General features: G+C 48.4%; 1 protein-coding gene across 6 annotated transcripts in view; it reads left to right on the plus strand.

Moving 5' to 3' along the window:
* Slc39a11 (solute carrier family 39 member 11) overlaps positions 1 to 25,352 on the plus strand; it is a 605,978-nt gene that overhangs the window by 111,302 nt on the left and 469,324 nt on the right. For 3 of the 6 annotated variants that reach the window (XM_029562733.1, XM_029562734.1, XM_008831490.3), the window contains exons 1-3: positions 5,216 to 5,346; positions 9,035 to 9,153; positions 13,341 to 13,379. In XM_029562733.1, the coding sequence (XP_029418593.1) occupies positions 9,046 to 9,153; positions 13,341 to 13,379 (147 nt within the window). In that variant the 5' untranslated portion in view covers positions 5,216 to 5,346; positions 9,035 to 9,045. Of the gene's footprint in view, positions 1 to 5,215; positions 5,347 to 9,034; positions 9,154 to 13,340; positions 13,380 to 25,352 lie in introns of those variants that run through there. The other 3 variants (XM_029562731.1, XM_029562732.1, XM_017797732.2) reach the window with 1 other exon arrangement.

Here is a 25,352-nt window from a genome sequence, read left to right on the forward strand (position 1 = left end):
GTAAAAAAAGAAATAAAGGTATAACCTAGGAAACAAAAAATTAGAGAACACAAACAGCAATCAAAATGATGGCAAGCAACACACATCTTTCAATAATAACGTTAAATATCAATGGCTTGAACTCTCCAGTCAAAGACACCGGCTAAGTGAATGGATTAAGAAACAAAATCCATCTGTTTGCTGTCTGCAAGAAACCCATCTCACCTTCAAGGACGGGCACTACCTTAAGGTGAAAGGATGGCAAAGAATATTACAAGAAATGGCACTAAGAAACAAGCAGGGCTTGCAATTCTAATATCTGACAAAATAGACTTAAAATGATGGCTAAATTTGTTTTCTCCTCCTATCTAGAAGCCTTTGAGAGGGAACTGACACTGATTCTAACCACTCCAACAGCTATCAAAGTGCCTGTAAACAAATCCTGAATCCATCCCTCTTGAGTCCAGCCTTGGCAGACAAAAGAAAAATGAGGAGGAACCCAATAGAGGGATGTTTTTGGAAGCTCTTGTCAAGAAATCCCAATGGACTCTGATATGAACATTTGAAATTTGCCCTGTTCTGACTTTTTTCTAGTTCCCTGTCTAGAACTTGTAATGCTAACTACTCTTGCCTTTACTTCTCCTTCACATCTCCTATTCACCAGTCAAGGACTTCTTTTCTCCCTACAGATAAGAGTTATGCAATTTGGGAGTCTTTTAGATAGACCCACTGAAGGGGTACCCCAATTGCTTCACCCCGCATCCCTGTTCAACATAGAAGAAGCCAGAGTGGTCTGTGTCCTGATTCCGTATCGGCAATTTACATAACCTCTTCAGGAGATGGTGTGACAAGAATAGGAGGTAAGAATTGGCTAGGCAGTTGGGGTAAAAAGACCCCAAAGAAAAGTAGCCAGTTTCTTGACTAAAAGTCAAAATGTCCTTGTGCCTCTTAGCAACATACCCTGTTCCAAAGGCTGGAAAGGTCAAAAGTATTTGGGAGCTCTTATCTAACCCCTAAAAGATTTTAGGGTTACTCTTCTGAGGGGGGAATGTTAGAGTAGCAAAAAGCTCCATAAAAAAAGAAAGAAGGAAAGAAAGAAAGAAAAAGAAAGAAAGAAAGAAAGTGCATGAAGTTGTCAGAAGAAAGTGATAGGGAGATATGGGAGGTGTTAGAGGGGCATGGATTTCATCAAAACACCTTATACGCATGTATGAAAGTCTCAGTAAAGTGTTTTTAAAGTTAAAAAAAAAGGAGAAGAAGAAGAAGAAAAAGAATGACTTCAAGTCATCAGGCCTAATCTTAAAAGCCACAAATGTCCAGCATATGAACAGCCCTGTTTCCCAAGCTATCCAGGATCCCATACTGCCCTGATGAACCTAGAGTACCTTCAGAACTTTCTAGAGCCTTGGTTATCTGTAAAGTGGGGACAGCTGTACCTAGCCTTCAAAATCATTGCTTCTTAGGGGTTTTCTTTTTTAAATATTTTATTTACTGTTTTAATTTTATGTGTATGGGTGTATTGGCTGCATGTATGTAAGTGCACCCATCTTGTGCAGAGGTCAGAAGAGGGCATCAGATCCCCTGGAACTGGAGTTACGGAAGGTCGTTAGCCATCCTATAAGTGCTGGGAATCAAACCCTGGTTCCCTGCAAGAGCAGCCAGTGCTCTTAACTACTAAGCCATCTCTCCAGCCCCTATTTTTTTTTCTTTTATTACTGTTGTTCATTTCTTTTCTGAGACAGAGTCTTCACTCAGAGTTCAGGCTAGCCTCAAACTCATGATCTTCCTGCCTCAGCCTCTGAAAGGCTGGAATTCCAAAGTTGTCAGTGCCACGGCAGGACAGGATCGTTGTGAGAGGATGTAAAGTCGGGGTACCCAGAGATGCTAGCTGCTTCCTCCCCTCCCCATCTGCTCTAGTTTTATTCTTTTGCTGTGACGAGACACTCTGACAAAAACCCACCTAGGTAAGGAATGGGTTTATTTCAGCTTACAGGTTCTAGTCCGTCACCAAGGGAAGCTGAGGCAGGAACTCGAGCAGGAGCTTGAAGGTGGGCTTGCTGTTCCACTCAGCATCACCTCTAACCAGGGAACTCACCCAGAGCCAAGGATGTACAACAGAAACCATGGAGGAGCACTGCTTGATGGGTCACTCTTAGGATCATGCTTAGCCAGCTCTCTTACACAGCCTAGGACCACCTGCCCAGGGAATGATACCACTCCCAGTGGGTTGGGCCCTCCTATGTTAATTAACAGTCAAGACAGTCCACAGACATGCCCATAGGAGTTCTCCCCAGTTGAGGCTCTCCTCTCAGATGACCGCTAAGTTGTGTCATATTGCTCGTTAAATCTATCTAGGACACTGTCTATGTTAGCTACATTTCTCATACTATGACCATAATCAATCAATTAAGAAGGGTTAGGTTTATTTTGGCTCACAGTTTGAGGGGTACAGTTCATCATGGTAAGGAAGGCATGGTGGCAGGAGTTGGGGACAGCGGGGGGTCACAGTGCATCCTACAGTGAGGTCAGTGTACAGAAAAGGAGGTGGGGCTATAACACCTCCGGGCCCACTTCCTCCAACTAGGCTCCACCTCCTAAAGGTTCTACAGCCTTGTCAGACAGCACCACCAGCTGAGTACTAAGTGTTCAAGAAGAAGAGCCTAGGGGGTACATTTCATAGTCAGACCACAACACTGTCCATCCTCACATCTAGCTTTCCCATACATTAGTACAGGGTATTGTGGGTATGTGCTAGGATGTGAGATGTTCTGCCGGCCTGGATGTGGACGGTGAGGAACCAGTTTGAAATTCTGGGTCTGTGTTCTGACTTCATTAGTGAAGCTAGCTCTTCCAGTGTGAACTGAAGGGACACAGGACCCCTATAAAGCAGATGGTATTCTGTGGTCCTCAGATGATGAAGACCCATTTTCTAACCAGGTTGGAACAGGTGGATGTTGGAGGAGATTGCATTAGATCCCATCCTTGAGGGATATGGGGTCTGAGGTTGGGGAATGAAGAGATGGGGAGGGGGATGAGTAGAAATGGTTAGGGGAGGTACAGGGTGTTGGGAGAGAGGACGGTGCTGTGAGCTACTTAGACTGGCTCAACTAGAGGGCTGGAGGAAAGGTCCAACAAAACAAACCCTGGGAATTCGGTTGGAACCATGTCATGGGAAGCTTTGAATTCCATGCTGGGAGTTGGAACTTTATGACAAAGACACTAGGGAGCCACTGAAGGACTTTGCACAGGATTGTGACATGCTGTGCTTTCAGGGAGGTTAATCAGATGCATGGAACAGGCTAGGCAGGATTGGTGGCAGGAGGCATGGCTGTGACTCAGGGGCGGTCAAGAGGCTATGTCCTCAAAGCAGCAGCAGAAAGAAGGCAGAGAAGGGACAGGCAGGAGAGACACTATGTTGATTGCTTTAAAATATTCTGTTAACTTTTCATTGTGAAAAACTTAAATATGTAGAAAAGTAGGAAAATGCAATGAACCTCTGTGTGACTGTTCTCCAGTTTCAGCAGGGACGAATTTGTGGCCTGTTTTGTTTAATCTCAACTCCATCCACTTCCCCTCTGTATTAGTGACTTTTCTGCTGCGGTGATAGAACACCCTGACAAGAAACTTGGAGGAGAAAAGTCTCTTTTGGCTTTCAGTTCCAGAGGGCACACAGTCTATCAAGGTGAGGAAGGCCTGGTAGTCAGGAAGCCTGCTGATCACATTTCATCCACACATACAAAGCTAGGGGGGGGCGGTTGGGGAGGGAAGTAGTGGGTGGGCCAGGCTATAAACCCTCAACGCCATCCCCAGTGAAGTTCTTTCAACAGGGCTCCATCTTCTATAGGTTTCAGAACTTCCCAAACACCACCAGCTGGGGACCAGTTGTTCAAACACAAACCACAACACCCTCGCCATAGTACTTAGTAGTAAATCCAGGGTATCCTGCTATTTTATGGCTAGCTCAATGTGGGGAGTGCTGTGACATCTTCCAGTGGAACTGACGGCCCTGTCACCTCGGTGTGGCTTTTCAATGTTCCTGTAACACATTGTTGTGTAGAATCTGTTTTGTTTGTTTGCCTGTTTGCTTGTTTTTGAAATGAGGTCTTGTTATGTACCCTCATAGGCTGGCCTTGAGCTCACCATCCTCTGGCCTCAGCTTCCGGAGTTTTGGGATCACAGGCATGTGCCAGCCTGCCTGGCTTGTTACACAGAATTGTAACTGCTGGCCTGACTCTCCGACTGGTGGTGGTGGGGTCTCTTGAGGTCAGAGACCACCCTGCATGTGTCTTCTCCCTCCTGTCACAGCACAGAACATATGGGGTGACTGTCAGTATTAGTAGCTGACTTTGGCTGGACATTGGAGACCTGCTTTTACTTTGATCTATGGCCAATTCAATCACAGGCCATTTTCTGTCCAGGTTACTCTCTGCTAAGGTTACCAAATAAAAAATAAGATACTCATTTAAATTTGAATTTCAGAAAACCAACAAACACAACTTTAGCCTAAGTATAGCACAGATATTGCAAGGACATACTTACACTAATAAATTGTTTACCTGACGTTCAAATGTAATCAAGAATTCCATCTTCATGATTTTGTTTCAGAATCATCTGTTCACAGAAGCCCTGGGCTGCAAAGCCTTTCGACCTTGTGTGGAATGTATAGCCTGTGTTGGACATCCTTCTGATGGAAGCTGTGTTTAAAAAAATATATTTATTTTTATTTTGTGCGTATGAGTGTTTGCTTGCTTGTATGTATGTACGTGCACTATGCGTATGCGGTGCTCATGGAGGTCAGAAGAGGGCGTCAGATCTCCTGGAAGTGGAGTTGTTAGCTGCCATTTAGGCGGTGGGAACAGAACCCAGGTTTTCTGCAAGAGTAGCCTGTGCTCTCTTCAGCCCCAGGAAGCTATGTTTGGATGCCATTGACCTTGAGGATGATGCCACCGACCTTCAGAATGTTGCCCATAATGACATCACCAGACCCCCAAACACATCCAGCCCTGTGACTCAGGGCTTTAAACCCAGCCACCAGAAGTTGTAGACACATTAAATACATCAGAGACGGTACTTTCCTCGGGTCTCCGTAGCCTCCCCTAGGCTTGCAGGGCCTTATGTATGCCCACCACACTGCACTTGGCCTTGGGGCTCTGCTCTTGCCCGCCCGCATTTGTTCCAGAGCCCAGAGACTGTGAACCAGAGAATTTATTCTCCAGGAGGGAGTCTCCGTAGCCGTGGGGCGGGGCCTGGTGGCTGGAGGGACACGTGTGCTGGAGCAAAGCAGGAAGTGACTGCAGGAGTGGAGCGACCGAGCGTGTGGCTGCAGGGGCTGATGGAAGTGGAGTGGGGGCTGGAGAGGGCACCCTAGTGAGTCGCCTTTTCTCTCCTTCAGCGCCTGAGGTTGGGCTGGAGGCCCGGGGTCTGGGACAGTCCCGACAGGAGTGTGCAGCAGCCTGGAGCTTGGGAAGGGGTGCCCTGGGGGGTGGGGGAGGGCAGGTCCTGGAGGGGCAGCAGGGGCCCTGGCAGGTGGCAGCGGAGGGAGCCCACTCCCCACCCCGTGCCTCCCCGGGCTGAGCCTGAGGTGATGATCTGCAGGCTCTCAGTGCTCAGCCCAGGTCTTCTTCATTCATTGCTTCGTGGTGTTGTGTGGGGTCCAGGGATAGCCTGGACTCCGATGGCAGCAGTTCCGAGGCCCCTCCTACTTGCTCTGGAACCGTTTTGGGGAGCTGGCTAGCCTGCAGCAGGTCTGGGGGAGGCCTCAGAGTTCCCAGGTGGGCAGGTCCCTGACCATACTGTTTGGCTTGCTGGAGAACCTTGCCATGATCGCACTGGGGCAAACCCTGAGCCCTTTGGAAGGCTCCCCTGGCGGAGTCTGGCCTGTGTTCTCTGCTGGTTCCTAGAAGCCCAAGTGTGTTCCATCTTTTCACTCAACCAGTGTCTTGAAGCAGAAGCAACAGAGTTAACAGAGGAGGGAAACAAACAAAACAGAATAGAAAGAAAGATTTTATTAGCCACAACAAACTGGCCTCGTGTGCCACCTTAGCAGACAGCTCGTGGGCAAGGTGGCACATGAGGCCGACCTATTGGCTTCTTTGAGGTGAGAATGGGCAGAGCATGGTCCTCTCTCCTGTTCACTGGTGCAGTTTACTCCTGTTCACTGGTGCCTGAGTGACTGGCCTGTGTGGCTCCTAAGGGCTGTTGGGTACAACTTTTCTCTTCCCGCCTGTCATCCTTGCTCATTCCCTGCAGGATGAGCTCTTGGTCTTGTAGAATCTGGACCAATTTAAAAGCGTACTTCACTGTGTAAGAATCCCCCATGGAGTTAGATAAACTGCAGATTCCAATCCAGTAAGTGTGGTGCCACCTAAGACTAAGTAGCTCCCAAGCCTGTTCCCTTCAGTTTTTAGAGTGCCCACCATGCACAAAACCATGAGTTTGAGCCCCAGCGCTGCATAAAGCACATGTAGCACATGCCTGTAATCTCTGCACTTGGGAAGCGGAGACAGAAAGATCAGGAATTCAAGGTTATCCTCTGCCACATAGTAAGTTCAAAGCTACATCATAAGATCCTGTGTCAAAAAAAAGACCCCCCCCCCAAAAAAAACCACAAAGTAACTCTGAAGGGGTCTGCTGCTAGCTCTCACCACCCTTTGAATGGAGAGATTTTTAAAAAGTAATGAAGAAACTTCCCCAAGGGATGCCAGGCTTGTAGTGCTTGTGATAAACGCTGTTATGGTTGGGATGGACAGGATATGAGGTCAGTCTTCCTCCACATCCTTTTTCCCACTTCCCAGGTGCTCCGATATACATGGCGATAGGCTTAGAAGAGTGTTTTCCCCTTCCTGTTCACCGCCATGGACACCCACAGTGCCCTTCTATTTGATTTCCCTGGTTGGCAAATGAGGATTGCTTATCTTCCATAGCTGTCAGAAGGAACATTCAGATGGGGTGGAGGTGGCTCAGGGACAAAGGTGGTTTGTGCTGTGGTCTGTCGTGGACAGTGAGCACTGAGCGCTAGCTCTGTGCCTGTCTTTGTGAATGTGTTAAGTTTTACCCACAAGCAGCTGGGAATGGATGGTCAGTATCTTATGGTCCAGGTGTCTTGGTTTAAAAACAAACATGAGCCACTGTTTTGAGGGTGACTTGATGTGGGGATGATGTATGTAAAAGGCTGGCTTCTTTTAAAATGATTTTTTTATCATTAATTTGTGCCGTTTTCATCCTGAGTTCCTGTATCAGGTGTGTTCAACCTAGAGTCTAGGGGGCATCTACATCCCGGGATAGCTGTGAATACAGCCCAACACAAAGTTTAAACTTAAACCATTGTGAGATTTGGGGGGGGCGTGTTTTAAAATAAAAATTTCTTTATTCATTTTGTGTGTTTGTGGGGAGCTTATGCATGCCAGGGGGCACATGTGGGAGTTGGTTCTCTTCTATATGTGTGTGCAGGGAATTGAACTCTGGTTGTCAAGCTTGGCAGTAGGCTCCTTTACCTGCTGAGTCATTTCACAGGCCTGGATTTGTGTGTGTGTGTGTGTGTGTGTGTGTGTGTATGTGTGTATGTGTATGTGTGTGTGTGTTGTGTGTATTTCTCAGACATTAATTTTGTAGGTGACAGTGTTGTGTTACACATTAAAAGATTGAATACCACCTGAATTCATGGATGCTGTTTACCTCAGAGGTTTCCTAGAACAGGGCCAGAGCCTGGCTGGGTATGGATTGGGCATAGGGCGCAGTCTACCCTCTTCTGTGGGTTCCTCTCAGGGCCAACAGTGGCAGCTTCTTCAGCTCCTGATATGCAGGCGTGGAGCTCCTGGTTCCTCAGCACTGGCCCTGGCAGAGCTGAGCCAGGTAGAGTCTGGTCCAGCCCTGTGGGTGCTGGAGAACCAAAGGGGAGCTGAATGAGGCCTTTGAGTTGAGGCCCGGAGACCAGTGCATGTGTGTGCCAGGACACACTGCTCCACAAGTGGGCTTCTCTGTCTTGGGAACTTTCCACAGGGAGAGGCCCTGCCTCTGTCAGTTCAGAGCGAGTAGGGTAGGCTCAGTCAAGCCTGAGGAGGTTCTTTGGGCCCGTACAAAGGAAGGCCTTTTTCCCTTGGTGGACAGTGGTACCACTTGATGGTCAGCAGTGCTGTGCTGAGCTTGGCCAGGACAAGTGCCGTTCATGGCTCTGCTTCCTTGTTCAGATAAACTGGCTCCTTTTCATGTAAGAAGTATTGAGCCTTAAGCCCCATTTCATAGGGCTATGGAAAAGCATGGTCCCTGTTTTCAAGCAGTTAAGGGTATGAAAGATGAAGGAGGCAGGCCTGCACAGAAAGCAGCAAAGGTACTGTGTGTGGTGGGGGGGTACCGTGACAGATTTTGCCACAGAGCTGGCATCAGGTGGACCACAGAGGCGGGTCTGGTGCTGCAGGAGGTGTGGAAGGAAGGTGCCCCTAGAGCGGCTCATTGGGAACAGGGACTTGGAGGCGTGAATGGAGCCGGAGGTGATGCCTGCACCCTGCACCATGTGGAGTTGGGCTTGGGGAGTCCAGGGAGGATGGAGGATCATGCAGTAGGGGTTTTGACTTTGGTAGGCCAGGGTAAGGTTCTGTCCTGGGGAGGCGTGACTGGGAATTAGAAGGAAGTGCTTGTAGAAGGGAATTTGAGCTAGTGGCCTGTGTTTGGAGGAGACTGAGAAGAAATTACAGGCGTGGGCTGGTGCATAGGCAGAAGGTGCGAGAAACCCTCCACAGCCCTCACAAATCCTATTCTTCTCTTGGGAGCAGCTTCTCAGTGCTGCAGCCTCTTAGGAAGGCTCCCTGGTTCCTCTCTCCAGGCATCCCCATGTCTCCTGTCAGAGTAAAATGACTTTCTATATACCAGGGAGCTGGGGTGGAAAAGTTGACCCCGGCACTGGGGTATCGAGGACCATTGTGTTGGTGTGACAGAAAAGATGTAGACCACCAACTCAGACTGAGGCCGACCCAGGCATGGGGCTTTAGGACATGGGTGTCATTGTCAGGGCCCCCCTCCCCACTGCCAGCACCTGATCGTCTCGCTCTTCTGTACACAGCTATATCCAGCATGCTCCAAGGCCACGGTTCCGTGTTCCAGGCCTTGCTGGGGACCTTCTTTACCTGGGCCATGACAGCAGCCGGGGCAGCTCTTGTGTTCGTATTCTCTAGTGGACAGGTGAGTTGCTTCATTTCTGGAGGTTCACAGGGACCCCCTTATCAAGCTCTGAAACTGGCCCCATTCCACACAGCAATTGGCAGCAGCCAGTGGCGGGTGGTGGGTGGTACGGTTTTTCCCCCGTCTCCTTACCAGGCCAGAAAACAGGTACCTGTTAACGCAAGCTACTCATGGTCTGGTCTCCTTCTCTATACGCTGACTTGAAGGCTGGGTGAGCAAGGGCCCTGCTGCCTCATTTCTAGCTCCCATCTGGTTTCCTGCAGGCCTGGAACAGTCCTATGAAGGACTGAAGAAGAAGATTGGGTTTCATTTGGAACCATCCTCCCCTGTGGCTTTGAGTTAGCCAGACAATTGAAAGACCATGGGGCAGGGAAAGGAAGGGGATTCTTTTCTTCTTTTCTACCCCAGGCCCAGGGCTTTTCATTCTTCCATTTTGGCTGAAGGTAGGTGGGCCACCTCCTCATCCCCCAGCAGACATCACCTCTATCCCTCTGTGTCCTCCTGGATGAATAGACCAGCCCTCCTCCTCCTCCTCATCCCCCAGCAGATACCACCTCTGTCCCTATGTGTCCTCCTGGATGAATAAACAAGCCCTTCTCCTCCTCCTCATCCCCCTGCAGACACCACTTCTGTCCCTATGCGTCCCCATGGATGAATAGACAAGCACTTCTCCTTCTCATCCCCCAGCAGACACCACCTCTATCCCTATACGTCCCCATGGATGAATAGACAAGCCCTCCTCCTCCTCCTCATCCCCCTGTAGACACCACCTCTGTCCCTATGCACCCCCCGCCCCCCTGGATTAATAGGCCCTCCTTCTCCTCATGTCCCCATAGACCCTTTTATCTGCCTGTTTCTATCTCCATACATCCTCTCCCACTGGGTAAATACAGACAGGCCCTCTTCCTCATGCTCCTGCTAACTTTACACCTACCTACCCCAGCCCTCAAGCTTTTCCTTGACTGAATATAGATACCTCCATCCCCTAATATCACACCTGCTCACTGCTATCACCATGCATTCTTCCTCCTGAATGATTACAGAAAGCCCTATCCACTTATCCCCTCTGTGGACCCCTGTGGCCTGCTCAACCCTATCCTCATGCACCTTCTCTGTTGGATGAGTACAGACAGGCCCACCTCCTTGTCCCTCTGCTGGTCCCATGTCTGCCCACACCTAGTTGGAGTGCATACCCCCTCCTGGATGAATGCACATGGTCCCACCTCCTCACCCTCCTGCAGACCCCACATATCTGCCCATACCTTGCCTCACATATCCTCCACATACCCTGCATATAGTCCCCCGTACCCTCATTCATTCTCAGGCCCCACATCCTTTCATGATCTGCATCTTCCATTTCTCTCCATCCTCCACACTTCGAATTCCTCCATCCCTCCTCCACACTCCACACACACCCTCCTCCACACTCCACACACACCCTCCTCCACACTCCCCACACACCCTCCTATACTCCACACCACACACACAACCCACACCCAGTTTTTATGCCTGAAATTCTACTCTTCCCCTAATCATGAGCTTCTCCATCCCCAGCCCAGGGCCACCTGTGGCTATTTTGAAGCATACAGCCCTTGCATTGTTCAGGGCACAGCTCTAGATACTGTAAGAGTAACATGTGAGAAAGTGGTTTAGATTTATTCAAAGACACTGAGCCCCGGATCTGGGAGGAACACACAAGTTGTTAGTTGGCATATCACGCCCCTTGTGTTAGAGACCAGTTTGGCAGGTATTGGTTTCAGCAGTCAGCTCTTGCCTTCTACACGGCCGCCTCCTCCCTTCCTGGGGGAACTTGGCACAAATCCATCAGAGATTTAGCGCTCAAACTACACAACCAGGAATCAGAGTACCTGAGATCTCAGTATACAAGACACCTAGATAAATCAAATTCACAGATAGGAAGTAGAATGGTGGTTGCCAGGAGCTGGGAGGAGGAGAAGGAGGATGTTGAGTGGGTCTAGAAAGGCCTTGTGTGCAAGCATGGCTCATGTTACATAGCATAGTGTCCTTGAGATTCAGCCACACTGCCCCATGTACCAGACTTTCCTCCCTTTAAAATTTTCAAAAATTTTTTTGGCCTTTTTGAGACAGGGTCTCCCTGTAGCCCCAGCTGTCCTGGAACTCACTATGTAGACCAGGCTGGCCTTGAACTCACAGAGATCCAGTTCTGCCTGCCTCTGCCTCCCGAGTGCTGGGATTAAAGGTGTGTGCCACCACGCCCGGCTTTCAAAATTTTTTAAATGTTATGTGTATGAGTATTTTTCCTGCATGTATGTAAGTGCACACTGTGTGTGCAATGCCCATGGAGGACTTCAGATCCCCTGGAACTGGAGTTATGGCTGGTTAGCCACCATGTGAGTGCTGGGAACCAAACCCAGGTGCTCTGCAAGAGCAGCCAGTGCTCTTTATTGCTGAGTCATCTCTCCAGCCTCTTTCTTCCCTTTTTAATGCTGAAGAGCACTCTGCTGTATGCAGTGATTACCACTTGCGTGTGGACAGGTGCTAAAAAGACCTTTTTACTGGAACAGAGGATGCACACAGAAAAGTAGACATAAGTATCCAGTTTGACTTTTTTCAAACAGATAACCATGAGTCTAGGGCCTAGATCAATACTAGCTCCTCATAGCCCCTTAAGGCCCCCGTCCAGCTACTACCCAATCCCGACTTCTGCTCCAAGTATAAACCCCCTCTTGCTCTCCCACAGTGGAGGTGCTTTTCCCTGTTTTTAGTGTTGGTGTTAGATGCAGAACTGTTCTGTGCCTGGCTGAATTCACCCTGTTCAGTTGCCAATGTACATAGTGCTTCTGCCCTGTGTGCAATATACATAGATATTAATGTACACTATATGTATGTAGTATGTTCTCTAGACATGTACTGTGTGTATACTTGATATATAAATGCACATAGTGTGTTCTCTAGATGTGTAATGTGTGTATGTAAGCTCTATATGCATATAGTTTGTTTTCTATATATGTAATGTATATATACTATATATGCACATAGTGTGTTCTCTAGATATATAGTGTATATGCTTTATATAGAAATGCACATAGTGTGTTCTCCAGATATGCAGTGCATGTGTATGAACAAAATATATATGTACATAGTTTATTCTTTATATATGCAATGCAGGTGCATGATATGTATGCACATAGTATGTTCTCTGTATATGCAGTGCAGGTGTATGCATGCTATATATGCAGAGAATGTGTTCTCCAGATATGTAATGTGTGTATGCTTGATATATAAATGTACATAGTATGTTCTCCAGATGTGTGAGTTGTATATGCATGCTATATATGCATATAGTATGTTCTCTCTGTGTGAAATGCATGTGTCTGCATGCTATATGTGCACATAGTGTGTTCTCTATATGCAATGCATGTGTCTGCATGATATATTTGCACACATGATATATGTGTGTAGTGTGTTCTCTAGATATGTGATATGTATACACATACATGGATATAGCATGTTCTTTATATATGTAATACGTGTGTCTGCATGATATATGTGCACATAGTATGTTCCCTAGATATGTGATGTGTGTCTGCATGATATATATGTGCCTAGTATCTTCTCTCTCTATGCAGTGCACGTGTCTTCACGTTTCCTCACTGCCCTGTGGTGCTTGGTTGTGTTGTGAATGTCCTAAGTGGTGTATCCTTCCGCCTGTGTGTGGAACTCCATGAAGTTTCTAGAGAATGCACACAAGTTGGTAATTCCAAGCACGCATTTCACTGCTCAGGAGTGTGTGCACTACAGTCAGTTGTCATCGGCCCCGCCCTCCACATGGCTTTTGACAAGATTATGCCATTTGTATCCTGACTCCTGTGAAGGTTTTGGTTGCTCCTGCTCCTCACCAGCCCTGGGCCATTTCCATATTTTCTGTCAACTCCTTATTAAAGTTCATGGTTGTAATGACTAGAGGAGCTGAGGAAGAGAACATGCGGGCCAGTGCACCCCACGACCTCCCAGGACAATTCTAACTGGGGTGGATGGCAGTTTTAACTGTTTTCCATCTTGATTCTTGCTCCGGTGTACAAGCTCAGGAGTTCACCACCACCAAGGAGTGGGCCAGTGGCACTCTTGGCCTTTATGGTTTTCTCTTGGCTAAGGCCACATCATCTTGTCCTTAGAAACTGAAATGTCTTATTTTTCATTTTCAGAGGCGGATCTTAGATGGAAGCCTCGGCTTTGCTGCAGGGGTAAGTTGCACACAGTGGGAGAAACGTGTCGATACTAACCTTTCCTTGCGTGGGGCTAGTGTCAGTCTTTCTCCACAGCACCCAGATGCAGCTGGCTTCTTTCTCCAAGTACTGATGCTCCCCCACTCCTCATCACTGGCTGTGTTCATTTCCTAGTTTATCAGGTGGTCCTGCCCTGCTTTAGACAGAGAAGCAGCTTGCTTGGCAGGACTTAGAAGATAAGACAGTATTTAGGAAGGGCCTAGCTTAGTACATGGTTACCACTAATTATATATCTCCTTGCAATCCTCTCTGCTCTCCTTAGGACTTTTATTATAAATACTTTTAAATATGTAGGAAAAAGTAGAGTAAGATATGTCGCTGGTACCCATCACCCACCTTCAGTTATGATTGACGTTTCTCGAATCTCATTTCGTCTGTCTTCCCCCACCTTCTTGGGAGCTTAGAATGTTTTGTAAAAGCAAATCCCAGATACATGTAATTTCACCTGTAAATTCAATACATATCTCTAACTGAATGACTTCTTAAAAAACCATAATCAGCACGTCATCATCACACCTACCAAAATTCAAACAGTAATTCCTCATTGTAATCTAACGCTCAACCCTTATTCAGATTCCCTCCTGTCCTCTAAGATTGTTCTGCCAGAGCTGGGTTGCAAACGTGATTGCTTTGTGGCATTTGTTTGCTGTATTTTCTAGGTCTGTCCAGTCTTCTTTCATTCTTTAAGAGTCTATACAGCCCTCCAAGTAGGAAATTTGTTGAAGGACCTAGATCATTTATTTCTAGATTGTTCCACATTCTGAATTCATTCATTCATAATTTAACTGATTCCTTCCTTTTGTGTCTACCTTGTTTCCTCTCTCTCCTGTAAGCTAAGAGTTAGACCCAGAGGCTCAATTAATTCAGGTTGCATTTTTCTTTTCTTTTTAAAAATGTTTTTAAGGCATGGTGGTGCATGCTTTTAATCCCAGCCCTTGGGAAGCATAGGCAAAGGGATCTCTATGAATTCAAGGCCAGCATGGTCTACATAGAGAGGGGACGGGAGAAGAGGAGAGATTTCTCCTCCCCTCCCCTTCTCTGTCCTCCCCCCTGCTTCTGTCCCCCTTCCCCCAGCTCCCCTTCCCTTCCCTGTCCTCCCCTAACCTCCCCTCCTGGTCTTCCCTTCCCCTCCTGTCCCTTCCCATCCTGTCGCTTCCCCTCCCTTCCCTGTCCCCCTCTCAGCTCTCTGATCTTAAAATTATCTGTTACCGAAAGTACAGTGTGATCTTCCGAGGCTCTGTCTCTGACTTAGGCCACGCTTCCCAACCTCTGTAGTGGTGCCTGCACCAGGAGGATAGCACTTGGTTGGGGCTGGCCTCTATTCTGTTCTGTTTTTCAAGGTTCCCTCTCTTTCTGGTTACTGAAACTGTTTTTGCATCACCGCCCGCCTTGTGGGATAGCTGCTTTGCGTCTAGTCCTAGTGTATTCCCCGGACATTCTAATAGTCTGCACAGTGGATGAAGCACTGATAATTGCCCGGCTAATCATGAAATAATTTGTATTTACTATGGCAGTTCTGTGCACCAGGGCAGCAGTTCATAACTGCGGGAGACAGTTACCGTGCCTGGCTGTCTCAGCTGGTATCTGTTGGTGATAGTAAGGGTGCTCATAAACATCCTGTGGTGCTCGGGGCACGTTGCATCATGGCCGTGAAGATTTCACGGAGTAGCAGTAGAGCTGAGGCAGAGAAGCCAAGGTCCTGAGCATTTGTGTCTACCTTCTGTATTCAGAATGGAATGGTGTACCACCTCCCCAACCCAGCCCTCAGATGCTTTGAGTATGTACTTGGTGTGTGTGGGTCCACATGCCCATGTTGGCATGTGGAGGCCAGAGGTGGGTATCAGCTATCTTCCTTGGTTGGTCTCCATTTTTCTTTTTTTGTGGGGGGGCTTTTTGAGACAGGGTCTCCCTGTAGCCCCAGCTGTCCTGGAACTCACTATGTAGACCAGGCTGGCCTCGAACTCACAGAGATCCGCCTGCCTCTGCCTCCCGAGTGCTGGGATTAAAGGTGTGTGCCACCACGCCTGGCTGTTGTTCTCCATCTTTTTGAGACAGGGTCTTTCACCAAACCTGGAGCTTGTTAATTCAGCTAGGCTGGCTGGCCAGCAAGTCCCAGGTGTCCTTCTGCCTCTGCCTTCCCAGCACTGGGATTATGGTGTGTGCTTTCACACCCAACCTTTTAACTCTGTTGTTGGGATAAAACACTCTGACCAAAAGCAATTTGGGAAGGGTTTATTTGGCTTCCACATCCAGGTCATAGTCCATTATTGAGGGAAGTCAGGACAGGAATGGAAGCAAGAACAGAAGCAGAAACCATGTTTAGCTAGTTTTCTCATACAGCCCAGGCCCATCTGCCTAGGGATGGTGCCACCCATAGTGGGTTGGGTCCTCCCACATTCATCATCAGTCAAGACAATCCCTTACAGACATGGCCACAGGCCAGTCTGATCAAGGAAATTTTCCAATTGACGGTCCCCCTTCCTGGGTGACTCTAGGGTGTGCCAACTTGACAATAAAACCTAACCAGGACACTTGGGTTCTGTGGGATTGAACTCAGGCCCTCATGCTTGAAGGACAAGTCCTTTACTGACTGAAGCAGTTGGTTAAGTAGGGTCCCCTTGTGCCGAGCAGAGGTGCCTGCACAGTGCTCACCCTGTGTTTTTCCAGTCAGTCACATGTCCACTTGTGCATGTGATGTATCTTCATCTGTAAGTCTCTATAGAATGCTGCAGTGATGTACTTATACAATATTTGATTGCTTACCGGAATAAATGTTTTAGTAGCGATATTCTTGGGACAAAGAGCCTGTAGACTGTAGATGGCTGAACAGTCCTTTCCACAGGTTATTGCTCCTCATTGGCAGAGCCTTGGAGGTGTGACTCCATTCCCCTTAAAGACTCCTCTGGCCCCTCGTTGCCCGAGGCTCCAGCCATCATTACTCTCCTGAGCACCAACGTCTTCTCTTAATTTTTTGTCAAAGTTATGAACGTAATCGCGAGAACCATGGACGTCAGAAAATGTAAGACAGGGCTGCAGAGATGACTCAATCAGTAGTGCAAGCACGAGGACCTAAGTTTGATCCCCAGGACCCATGTAAAAGAGCCAGGCATGGTGGTGCATACCTGTAATCTCATGACGCCGAGATGGAGGCAGAGACGGGCGGATCCCTGGAGCTCACAGGCCAACTCACCTGGTCTACTTGACTAAGTTCCAGGTTAAAGAGAGACCCTGCCTCAAAGAAAAAGTCGAAAGTGGCGTGAGGAACAATACCCTAGGTTGTCCTTTAACCACAACTTGCTCAGACATGCATGCATGCAACTCTTAACCCCATGAATATGTACATACACATACGTGCACATACACAGACAAAATCAACAAAACCCAAAAATATTTCTATCCATGACAACAAATGGATGATCTCTATTTCTTTGTTGAAATCCAAGAGCAGAGCAACCTGAAGTTAGAGAAGATTCCAGATGCTTAGCGAGTCCTTGCTGTGGTGCATCGTGGGAAGTGCCAGTCATTTCACCTTGATCATTGTGCTGGATAGCTTTGGTGTCAACTTGACACACCTGGGTAGAGGGAGCCTTAAGTGGGGAATTTCCTCCATTGGACTGGCCTGTGGTCATGTCCATGGGGCACCTTCTTGATTGATGAGTGATGTGGGAGCCCAGCCTATTGTGGGTGGTGCCACCCCTAGGCAGGTGGGCCTGTGTTGCATAAGAAAGCAGGCTGAGCAGGGGCCAGAAGAGCAAGCCAGTAAGCAGTGTTCCTCCTTAGCCTGTGCTCCAGCTCCTGCCTCCAGGTTCCTGTCCTGAGTTCCTACGTTGGGCTCCCAGATGAGCTGTGACCCGGGATATGTAAGCTAAATAAACCCTTTCCTCCCCAAGTTGGTAGTGGTCAGAGTATTTTGTCACAGCAGTGGAGAAACAAACTAAGACAATCATCTAGTTCCATTTTCACAGCAATTCCATGAGGTTTATGCGGTATACTGTGAGTCACTCCCACTTTGCAGGCACAGAGTTTAAATAACTTGTGATCACACGGTGAACAGAGCCAGGTTCTGAACCCACCATCTGTGGAGCTCCCATGGTTAAACCACAGTGCTTTGCAGTTGATGTCTGGTCCAGTTGCCTGTATTTACAGACAAGAAGTAAGTTTAATGTTGCATTGAACATCTTTAGTTAGAAGCAAACCCAGATGAGAAACGGGGGGATGCCAGTATCTTGTTGAGTGATCTTGACCAGGTTCCTTTGTCTTCTGGGCTTGCACTGACTGTGCTGAGAACTGGGGCCAATGGCTGATGGTTCACTAGAACTTCTTGATGGCACATACAGTACCAGCCCTCTGGAGGCTGAGGCAGAAGGATCCTGAGTTTGAGGCCAGCTTGGGCTATATAGCTAGACTGTATTGGTGCTGCACGTTTGAAGGGTGAGTCTCAGCACAGGTTGGCACACATCTCTCACTGTAGGGTAGCTGTGAAGTGTGTCAGACATGGTCTGCTTTCCTCCTCAGGGGTATGTCTCAGTGGTACATAGCTTTTCACGCGCATGAGCTAGCCATCATGGCCCTTGTGGATGTCTAGTTGAATCTGAATGGAGTCAAATATGGAGAGTCACCATTAACTTCCCTCTGCTTGGACAGGGTATCTCTTGTGAGGGAGTGGGTACCAACTGGCTATCTACATGAGTGTGCAGTCTGTCTTGAAAAAGCACTTCTGTAGGACAGACACGACTGTGAAACCACAGAAAGAGGCCTACCCACGGAGACGCTCTAGGCATTGAAAGGCAATTTAGACCCATCGTTCTATCCCATGGGGAGCTAGTTTCTTAGAAAGACATGATTTTCTTGAGCTTTTGACCGTGTCTGCTTTGGGGCAGCAAGTAGTGGATCATGTTTTCTCCAGATAATGGGTTCGCTGTTGGAAGTTGACAATGCTGCCCCATCATGGCCACTGAGTCTTGAAGGATTCTGTGACTAAGCTGGTTCTGCTTTCCACAGAGAATTGAGCACAAGAGATGGTTTTTGTCGTGAGGCAGTCAGGGAGGAGATTCCAACCTGGGCGCTGGGAAGGTTTAGTTTTGTGTAAATATGACAGGGGCAGGTTCAGGGAGTAGTCACTGAGTTGGTTTTGTGTGCCTGAGTCTTCCCGTTTCAATGAATGTAATCAAGATAATCCCTTCAGGCATGCCAGAGGTCTGTCTCCCCAGGTGAGTCTAGATGTTGTCAAATTGACAGCACTAACCATCGCTGTAGGGAAGCCTGCTAGGTCCTATTAGAGAGGCTCCATGGCATCAGAATGTAAGGTCTTGTGGACTACAGCTAAAGGGCCACGGATCAAGTGGTAGGAAGGCATAAGCTCATGGGATCTGACCGGGCTTCCTGGGATCACTGAGTCTTTTTAGGCCAGGTGTAACCAAGGACTTAGGGATAGCATTCCAGGCTGATGACTTCCCGGGGATGAAGGAGAGAACTTGAGAATGCTCAGGCTGAGAGTTGGTCCCATCTGCAGCATCAATTCAATTGCCGATGTAAGATTTGGGGACAGGTGGGTGTCCAATGTTCAACTTCTCTTGTAAGTTTGTTTTAAGGATTTTGGGGGACCTTCAGGTTCCTTGTTTTGATCTTGGATGATGACTGGGCAAGGTGAGTCTTGTCTGTCATGGGGCTAAGGCTGCCTTTTGGCTAGGCATTCAGCAAAGCAGCCAGGAGGTGAGTATATCATCAACATTGGCTTCCCAACACTGTAACAGAGTGCTTGAGGCAATGAACTTAAAAGGACAATGGCTTATTCTGTTCACCTTTTTAGGGTTTCTAGGTAGTGATTGAGCAGTACTATTACTTTGGACTGTTGGCAAAATAACTCATCATAGCAGGAGAACTTGCTGGAACAAGCTGCCCATTTCATGGGCTAGGAAGCAAAGACAGATGGATACTTGGGGGCCACATCCTCTCCTTAAAGGGCAATGCCTCCATGTCTGTGGACCTCCTATAAGGCCGCAACTTTTGAAAATTCTCCTTCCCAATAGTGCCATCCTGGGGACCCAGCCATAAACATTTAGACCTTTGTGGGCCACTCTGAAACCATAGCAGCTTGGTGTGGACTCAGCTTCCTGTAGTGGGATCTCATTTGACAAGCTGGCAATACATGGTTTGTGAAGAGGCAGAGCGGGGGTTGGGGGGCGTTGTCAGCCGTTGTCCACAGCCTCTCCTCAGGGACTCTGGGTCTGTCCTTGCACAGTGCCTGCCACTTCCGGCATGTGGCTTCCTGTATGACGGTGCTGTAAGACGCTGACATTCATCCTAAACACTTGTAGTCAGGAGGGTTGTCTCCATTTTCTGTCCTTGGACTCTGGACCTGGCTCTCTTGGCCTCCAAGGCCAGTGATTTCCGAGGGCTCAGGCCACTGTGATGGCAGCTCTGTCCTGCCCTGTCCCTTGCTCTGCTTAGCATGTGCTAGTAAAATTGAGGCTGTTCTGCCCAGTACTTCCTGACTCCTGAACATTGCTGCCAGGAGGCCAGTCTTATAGCAAGATGAGAGGCAGCAAGGTGGGGGAGGGAGAACGGGAAGAGAGCCACTCAGAAGGAGATGGACTATTGTTATTATCATTGTATTTTTTTCTCTTCAGTTTCATGCTTCAGATGTCTAGTGTGGTTATAAACAGCAAGGGGGAGCAAATGGTATATTAACCTTCCCTCCACAGCGTTTGTCTTGGTGGGGGAGCCTCTTGCCTTCTCTCACTCTGATCAGTACCTGGAGTGACCCTCCTCCCCTCTTGGTGGGGGAGCCTCTTGCCTTCTCTCACTCTGATCAGTACCTGGAGTGGAGTGGCCTTGAGTTGTGTGGTCCTGAGACTTTGCTCTGGAGGCTCCCCAGTGGTCACCACCCTCCCCCTCCCCTTGCCCATCCCTTCTCTCTCTTGCTGGAAGTGGTACTCAGGCAGTGTGAAGGAGCAGCTCACCGCCAGCCTCTGTTCTCTTGCTGCCTCCTGCTTTGCAGGCCTGGGTCTGCTGTGCAGATAAGTTGGCGCATTCTCCATGGGCGTATGACCGATCCTCTTTGATAGGGGCAGCTCCATTTTTCCTGTGAAGAGGTGAGAGCGATGTGAAGATGAGGAAAGGCTGCAAAGTGCCGGACAGAGGCTGTGGCTCAGTGGAAGATCACTTGCCTAGCATGTGCAAGGGCCTGGGTTCAATCCCCAGCAACCACCTAAAACAAAACAGACAGAACACCTAGAGATTCAGGCTACGTAGTCCCATGCGTGCTCCAGAGTTGCCCCACCTTTGTAAGCTTCTGTTTAGGAACAGATATATGTTTAGTAGTCGTTCCTTCAATGCGATTGACTCAGGAAGGTGTTTACAAGATATCCTTAACATGACTGCTTCAGGTTGCAGCCATCTATCCATTCATTCGCTCCTCCACCCATTCATTCAGTGTTTGGTGGAAACCGCTCTGTTGCAGTCACTGTGTCAAGTGCTGGGCAGTTGAGGGATAGGAAGCCGTCTACCTTTCATGAAGTTGTGAGCTAGTGGACAGGTGCCAGCTGTCCTGGTGTCTAAACCAGCTGCTACTTGTTCTTGTGGATAAACGTACTGGCGCAGCCATGCCCACGTGTGGCCACAGTGCTTGCGTCTGTTTTCACACCACAAGGGCTGCGTTGAGCTGCAGCGGGAAGCTGGGGCGCACAAAGCCGCAGCTGTTTGTTCTCTGGCCTTTATAGAAAAGCTTGTTGGCTCCTAGGCGGTGTTTGTAGCCTGGTGTTCTGAGGCCTGGTGGCCATGTGAACAGCCCGCAATGGACAGGATCACAGCTCTTTGTTGTCTGACCTGCCTGGAGGTTCCAGAATGCTCCTCAGAGTCTAGTGATTTCCTGGGAGATGACTGGTTTTGCGTGGACCCTGCAAAAGGGGCTTGGCCTTGACTTCTGAAATCGATGCTTTTGTACCTCCTCTGCTGAGTGCCCTCTGAAGACCCTGGGGGACAGCTTTACACAATGACTTGCATAGACTCTCATGCACTGTTCCCCATGTTACATAAGCCAGGTTTCAAGAGAGATTGTCAAGGGCAGAGTGTCAGGGTAGTCAATCTTGTCAACCTGACAGGATCTAGAATCACAGTGGAAAGAAACTTCTGTGAGGGAGTCTCTAGATTAGGTTAATTGAAGTGACAAGACCCACCCAGAATGCTGGCAGCTCCATTCCATGGGCGGGGGCCCTGGACTGAATAAAAAAATGCACCGAGAGGCCACATTCATGTCTCTGCTTCCTGACCGTGGGTGCAGTGTGACCAGCTGCCTCCTGCTCCTACTCTCATGCGTTCTCAGCCATGGATGGTGAATTGTATCCCCTCAGACCATAAGCCAGAACAGACCCTCCCTTCCTTAAGTCACTTTTGTCAAGAATTTTGTCACAGCAACATGAAAAGTAGCAGCTGGTGATTGTGAAAGCAAGCAAGCTGTCTTAGCCCAGACCCAGCTCAACTTTGCAACTTCCCTTGAAAGCCCCAGTCAGCAGTGAGGCAGCTTAGCCTGGTTGGTATTTGAGTCTAAGTAGCCTAAGGCTTTGGAAATGTTGCCTTCCCGCTGATGCAGCCATCCCCACCTTTTATTAAAAATGTTGTCATTACATTTGCTTGTTATTTTATCTGTATATGTATGATTTATGTGTATGCGGGGGCATGGCACAATGTGCATGTGGAGGTCAGAGGACAACTAAAGGATTGGATTCTTTCCTTCCATCATGTGGCTCCTTGGGATCCAGTTCCTGTCGTCAGGCTTAGTGGCAAGTGCCTTTAACTCTTTTTACCCTTGCCTGGAGGGCTTTTTCTTGTTCCAGCTGCAGTGTCCTGGGCCCACCCTGGACTAACTACATCAGCTTTTCAGGCTGTTGGAATGTGGTTTGAGGAGTGGGGACTGGCAGTGGTAGTTTCCAGAGTGTAGATCCAGTGCCAAAGACTTTCAGTCTACTGGAAACCATGTTCTAATAAAGGATGTGCTGATATCTGGAGGAACCAAACTCTTTTCAAAAGCTCCAGCAGTTGTGAGGTTAAGAATCGAACTGAATCAGTACTTAGGGTTAGGATTCCATATGGTGAGGGTTGCTGGACGTGGAGGACGGAGGTCTGGACCTTGGGTGGGAGAAGCTTTGGAGAAATTTCTGTGCGTCTCTCCACTGCAGCTCTGTCTGCTGAAGCCCTGTGGTCCACCATGGATTTGCCAGAAGTTTGGCTCCTCATACTGGTTGATCTAGCCTGGCAAAGGGCACAGTTCTCATGCTTTTGGTTCATTTCCAGTGGATCGGGCAACAGTGGACAACCAACGGGAACATGGTGTCTTCTCTAGATCTTTGGCTCTCGAGAAAGAAAGACAGGAGGCAGAAGCTTGGGGAACTGGAGCTTGGGTTTAAATTTCCACCCCATGCCTAAGTGCTTGTTGGATTACATCGTGTGTAAAACATCACAGGACAGGTGGGGACTTGTGGGAGTCATCCCTGGCATCAAATAGGTCAATGCTTCACCGAATCCAGACACATGGTGGGAGTGTGGATTGCTCCCCAAGACTTTTGTGAACCAAGACTTTGTGAACCAAGAATGTTTAGCTGGCTTGTTAAAAACTTACCTGCTCTTAGTGTCTTCTGTTGTATTTAAACAATAGAGTGGTTGGCATCATTTTTCTTAGGCATTTTAATATCAATCCTGTTAAAAAGCATTTATTGTTAGTTCTCTTGAAAGAGGTTCTTAACTGACTACACAAGATCAGGGTCAGAACTGGCTTAATTCTGTCCTTTAGCCTTTGCATGCCAAGGCTAAAGCTCTACATGTTCCTAAGACAAGTGCTTTGTGAAAAGGCTGCTGCCGAACTGTGTCTGATTGCTTTTTAGCACTGGCTTGCACGCAAGAGGGAGGAGAGCCAGTAATCAATGCCTTGTCAAGGGCCAGCATAATTTTAGAGATGGCCAAATATGTGTTCTGTTTGCAAAATCGCCCTTGGCTTTGTTCCTTGGAGAATGGTTCTCCCTCAGAGTGTGGAAGCAAGCGGGGACCAAGTTGTCTTCAGGCCAGGCCACCCTCATGTAGTGAACACCTACTGTGTGCAGGGCCTTATGGGAGAGCATGCAAAGAAGAGATGTTCAGGGTCTTCTGGGGTCAGATGAAGTCAATTTCATCTGCGGTGAGATGTTAAGAAGGTGATGAGCAAAAGGTGCTGGGGACCCAAGGATAGGCGGGTTCCTTCTAGTCGGGGAACTAGAGGGGGCTTCATGAGCAAAGGTCAGGTGGGAGAGATCAGCTGGGTTTTAACAGGTGGGGATGATACAAGGGAGGCCAAGGAAATGAATTACAGGCAGAGGGAACAGCACAGATGCACTACTGGTGGGAAATACAGGGGTGGAGGGACGGGGGAGATGGCACAGTTGGAAAAATGCTTGCTGTACAGGAAGTTGATCCCCAGCATGTGCAGAAAGCTGGGTGTAGTGGTACATGCTTATAATCTCAGCTCTGGGGAGGTGGAGACAGGTGGATCCCTGGAGCTTGATGGCAGCCAGCCTAATCAGTGAGCCCCAGGTTCCAGTGAGAGCCTTCATTTCAAAAAGCAAAGTGGAGGGGCTGGAGGGATGGGCCAGTGGTTAAGGGCACTTGCTGCTCTTTCAGAGGACTGGGATTCGAACTGGGCACCCATGTTGGGAGGCCGACAACCAACTGTAACTCTAGCTCCAGTGGATCCGACACCCTTTCTGGCTTCCGCAGGCACCCACACAGATGGTGCACACACATACACATATAACATACATACATACACAAACACATGCATAAATAAATAAATAAATAAATAAATCTTATTAAAAACCCCAAGGTGGGTTGCTCCCGAGCGATGGCAACATTGACTTTTATTCTCCACATATGTATATATGCACACACATGTACATATGTACTCGTACCCATATGCATACGAATGTGCACATGCATGCACACAAAAACATACACAATAAAAGAAAAAGAAGACAGAGGTAGTGATTGGTTTGGCTGGGTCATGACCCTGGAAAACCAGGCTGGGGCCCAGAAACGGATATCTTGGGGTGCCATGGAAAGACATTGGTTCTTTTTTCTCTGTATGGATGGGGGAGTCTCTGGGGGTTAGAGGGATGCAGATGGGAACAGAGCTGTGCTTTGGGGAAGTGTGTTCTGTTGGGAGCAGACAGCGTGGCCATAGGAAGCATGCAGGGAAGGCAGGCAGCTGAGGGGAGGGTTAGAGCAAGGTAACGGAGGCAGAGGAGGTGAGAGCTCAGAGATCCATTGGCAGAGCTTTGATGGGGAAGGGATCCAGAGGTCCAGTCCCACTACAGGAACTGTGTATCTGGGGCCACCTTTTCTGGAGCTGACAGCACTGTCTGGCTCATGGGTGGAGGGGATATCTACCAGAATGGGGAGGGGGCTTCCTTAAACTTACGTCAGACCTTTCTCATTTGAGTGGGTTTGTACTTTGGAATCTTCATGTGTTGGGGTGGTCTCCATGACAACCAGACACCTACAGCTAGCTGTGTCGATGGTGATGTTTCCCACTGATCTACTTTTGGTGATCTGTATCTGTTAGGATTAGATTTGATGGAGAAGTACTGAGACTTGAAGGATAGCCTGAACAAGAAAGATTCCTCCCCTGTAGAGTTCCAAAGACAGTGACTGGGCAGGTAGGACCATGGAGTCAGCAGGGGCCAGAGGCTGGTTTTACCCACTGCTTTGGCCCTTCAGAGTACCCTTTGTCTTTCTGGTCCAAAGCAGTTGCTAAAGCTCTGGTCATCACATTTGCCTTCCAGGCGGGTAGTGGGGTTCTCTGCAAGCCCTGCATGGTGGCTCTTCTATTTCATTGGCCAGAACTTACTCATGTGATCAACCCAGCTGTAGAGACAGTTGGGAGACACGGCCCTTTAGCAAAGCAGC

This window comes from Nannospalax galili, unplaced genomic scaffold (genome assembly GCF_000622305.1).
Source record: "Nannospalax galili isolate Female #2095 unplaced genomic scaffold, S.galili_v1.0 scaffold634, whole genome shotgun sequence".
Classification (NCBI taxonomy): Eukaryota; Metazoa; Chordata; class Mammalia; order Rodentia; family Spalacidae; genus Nannospalax; species Nannospalax galili.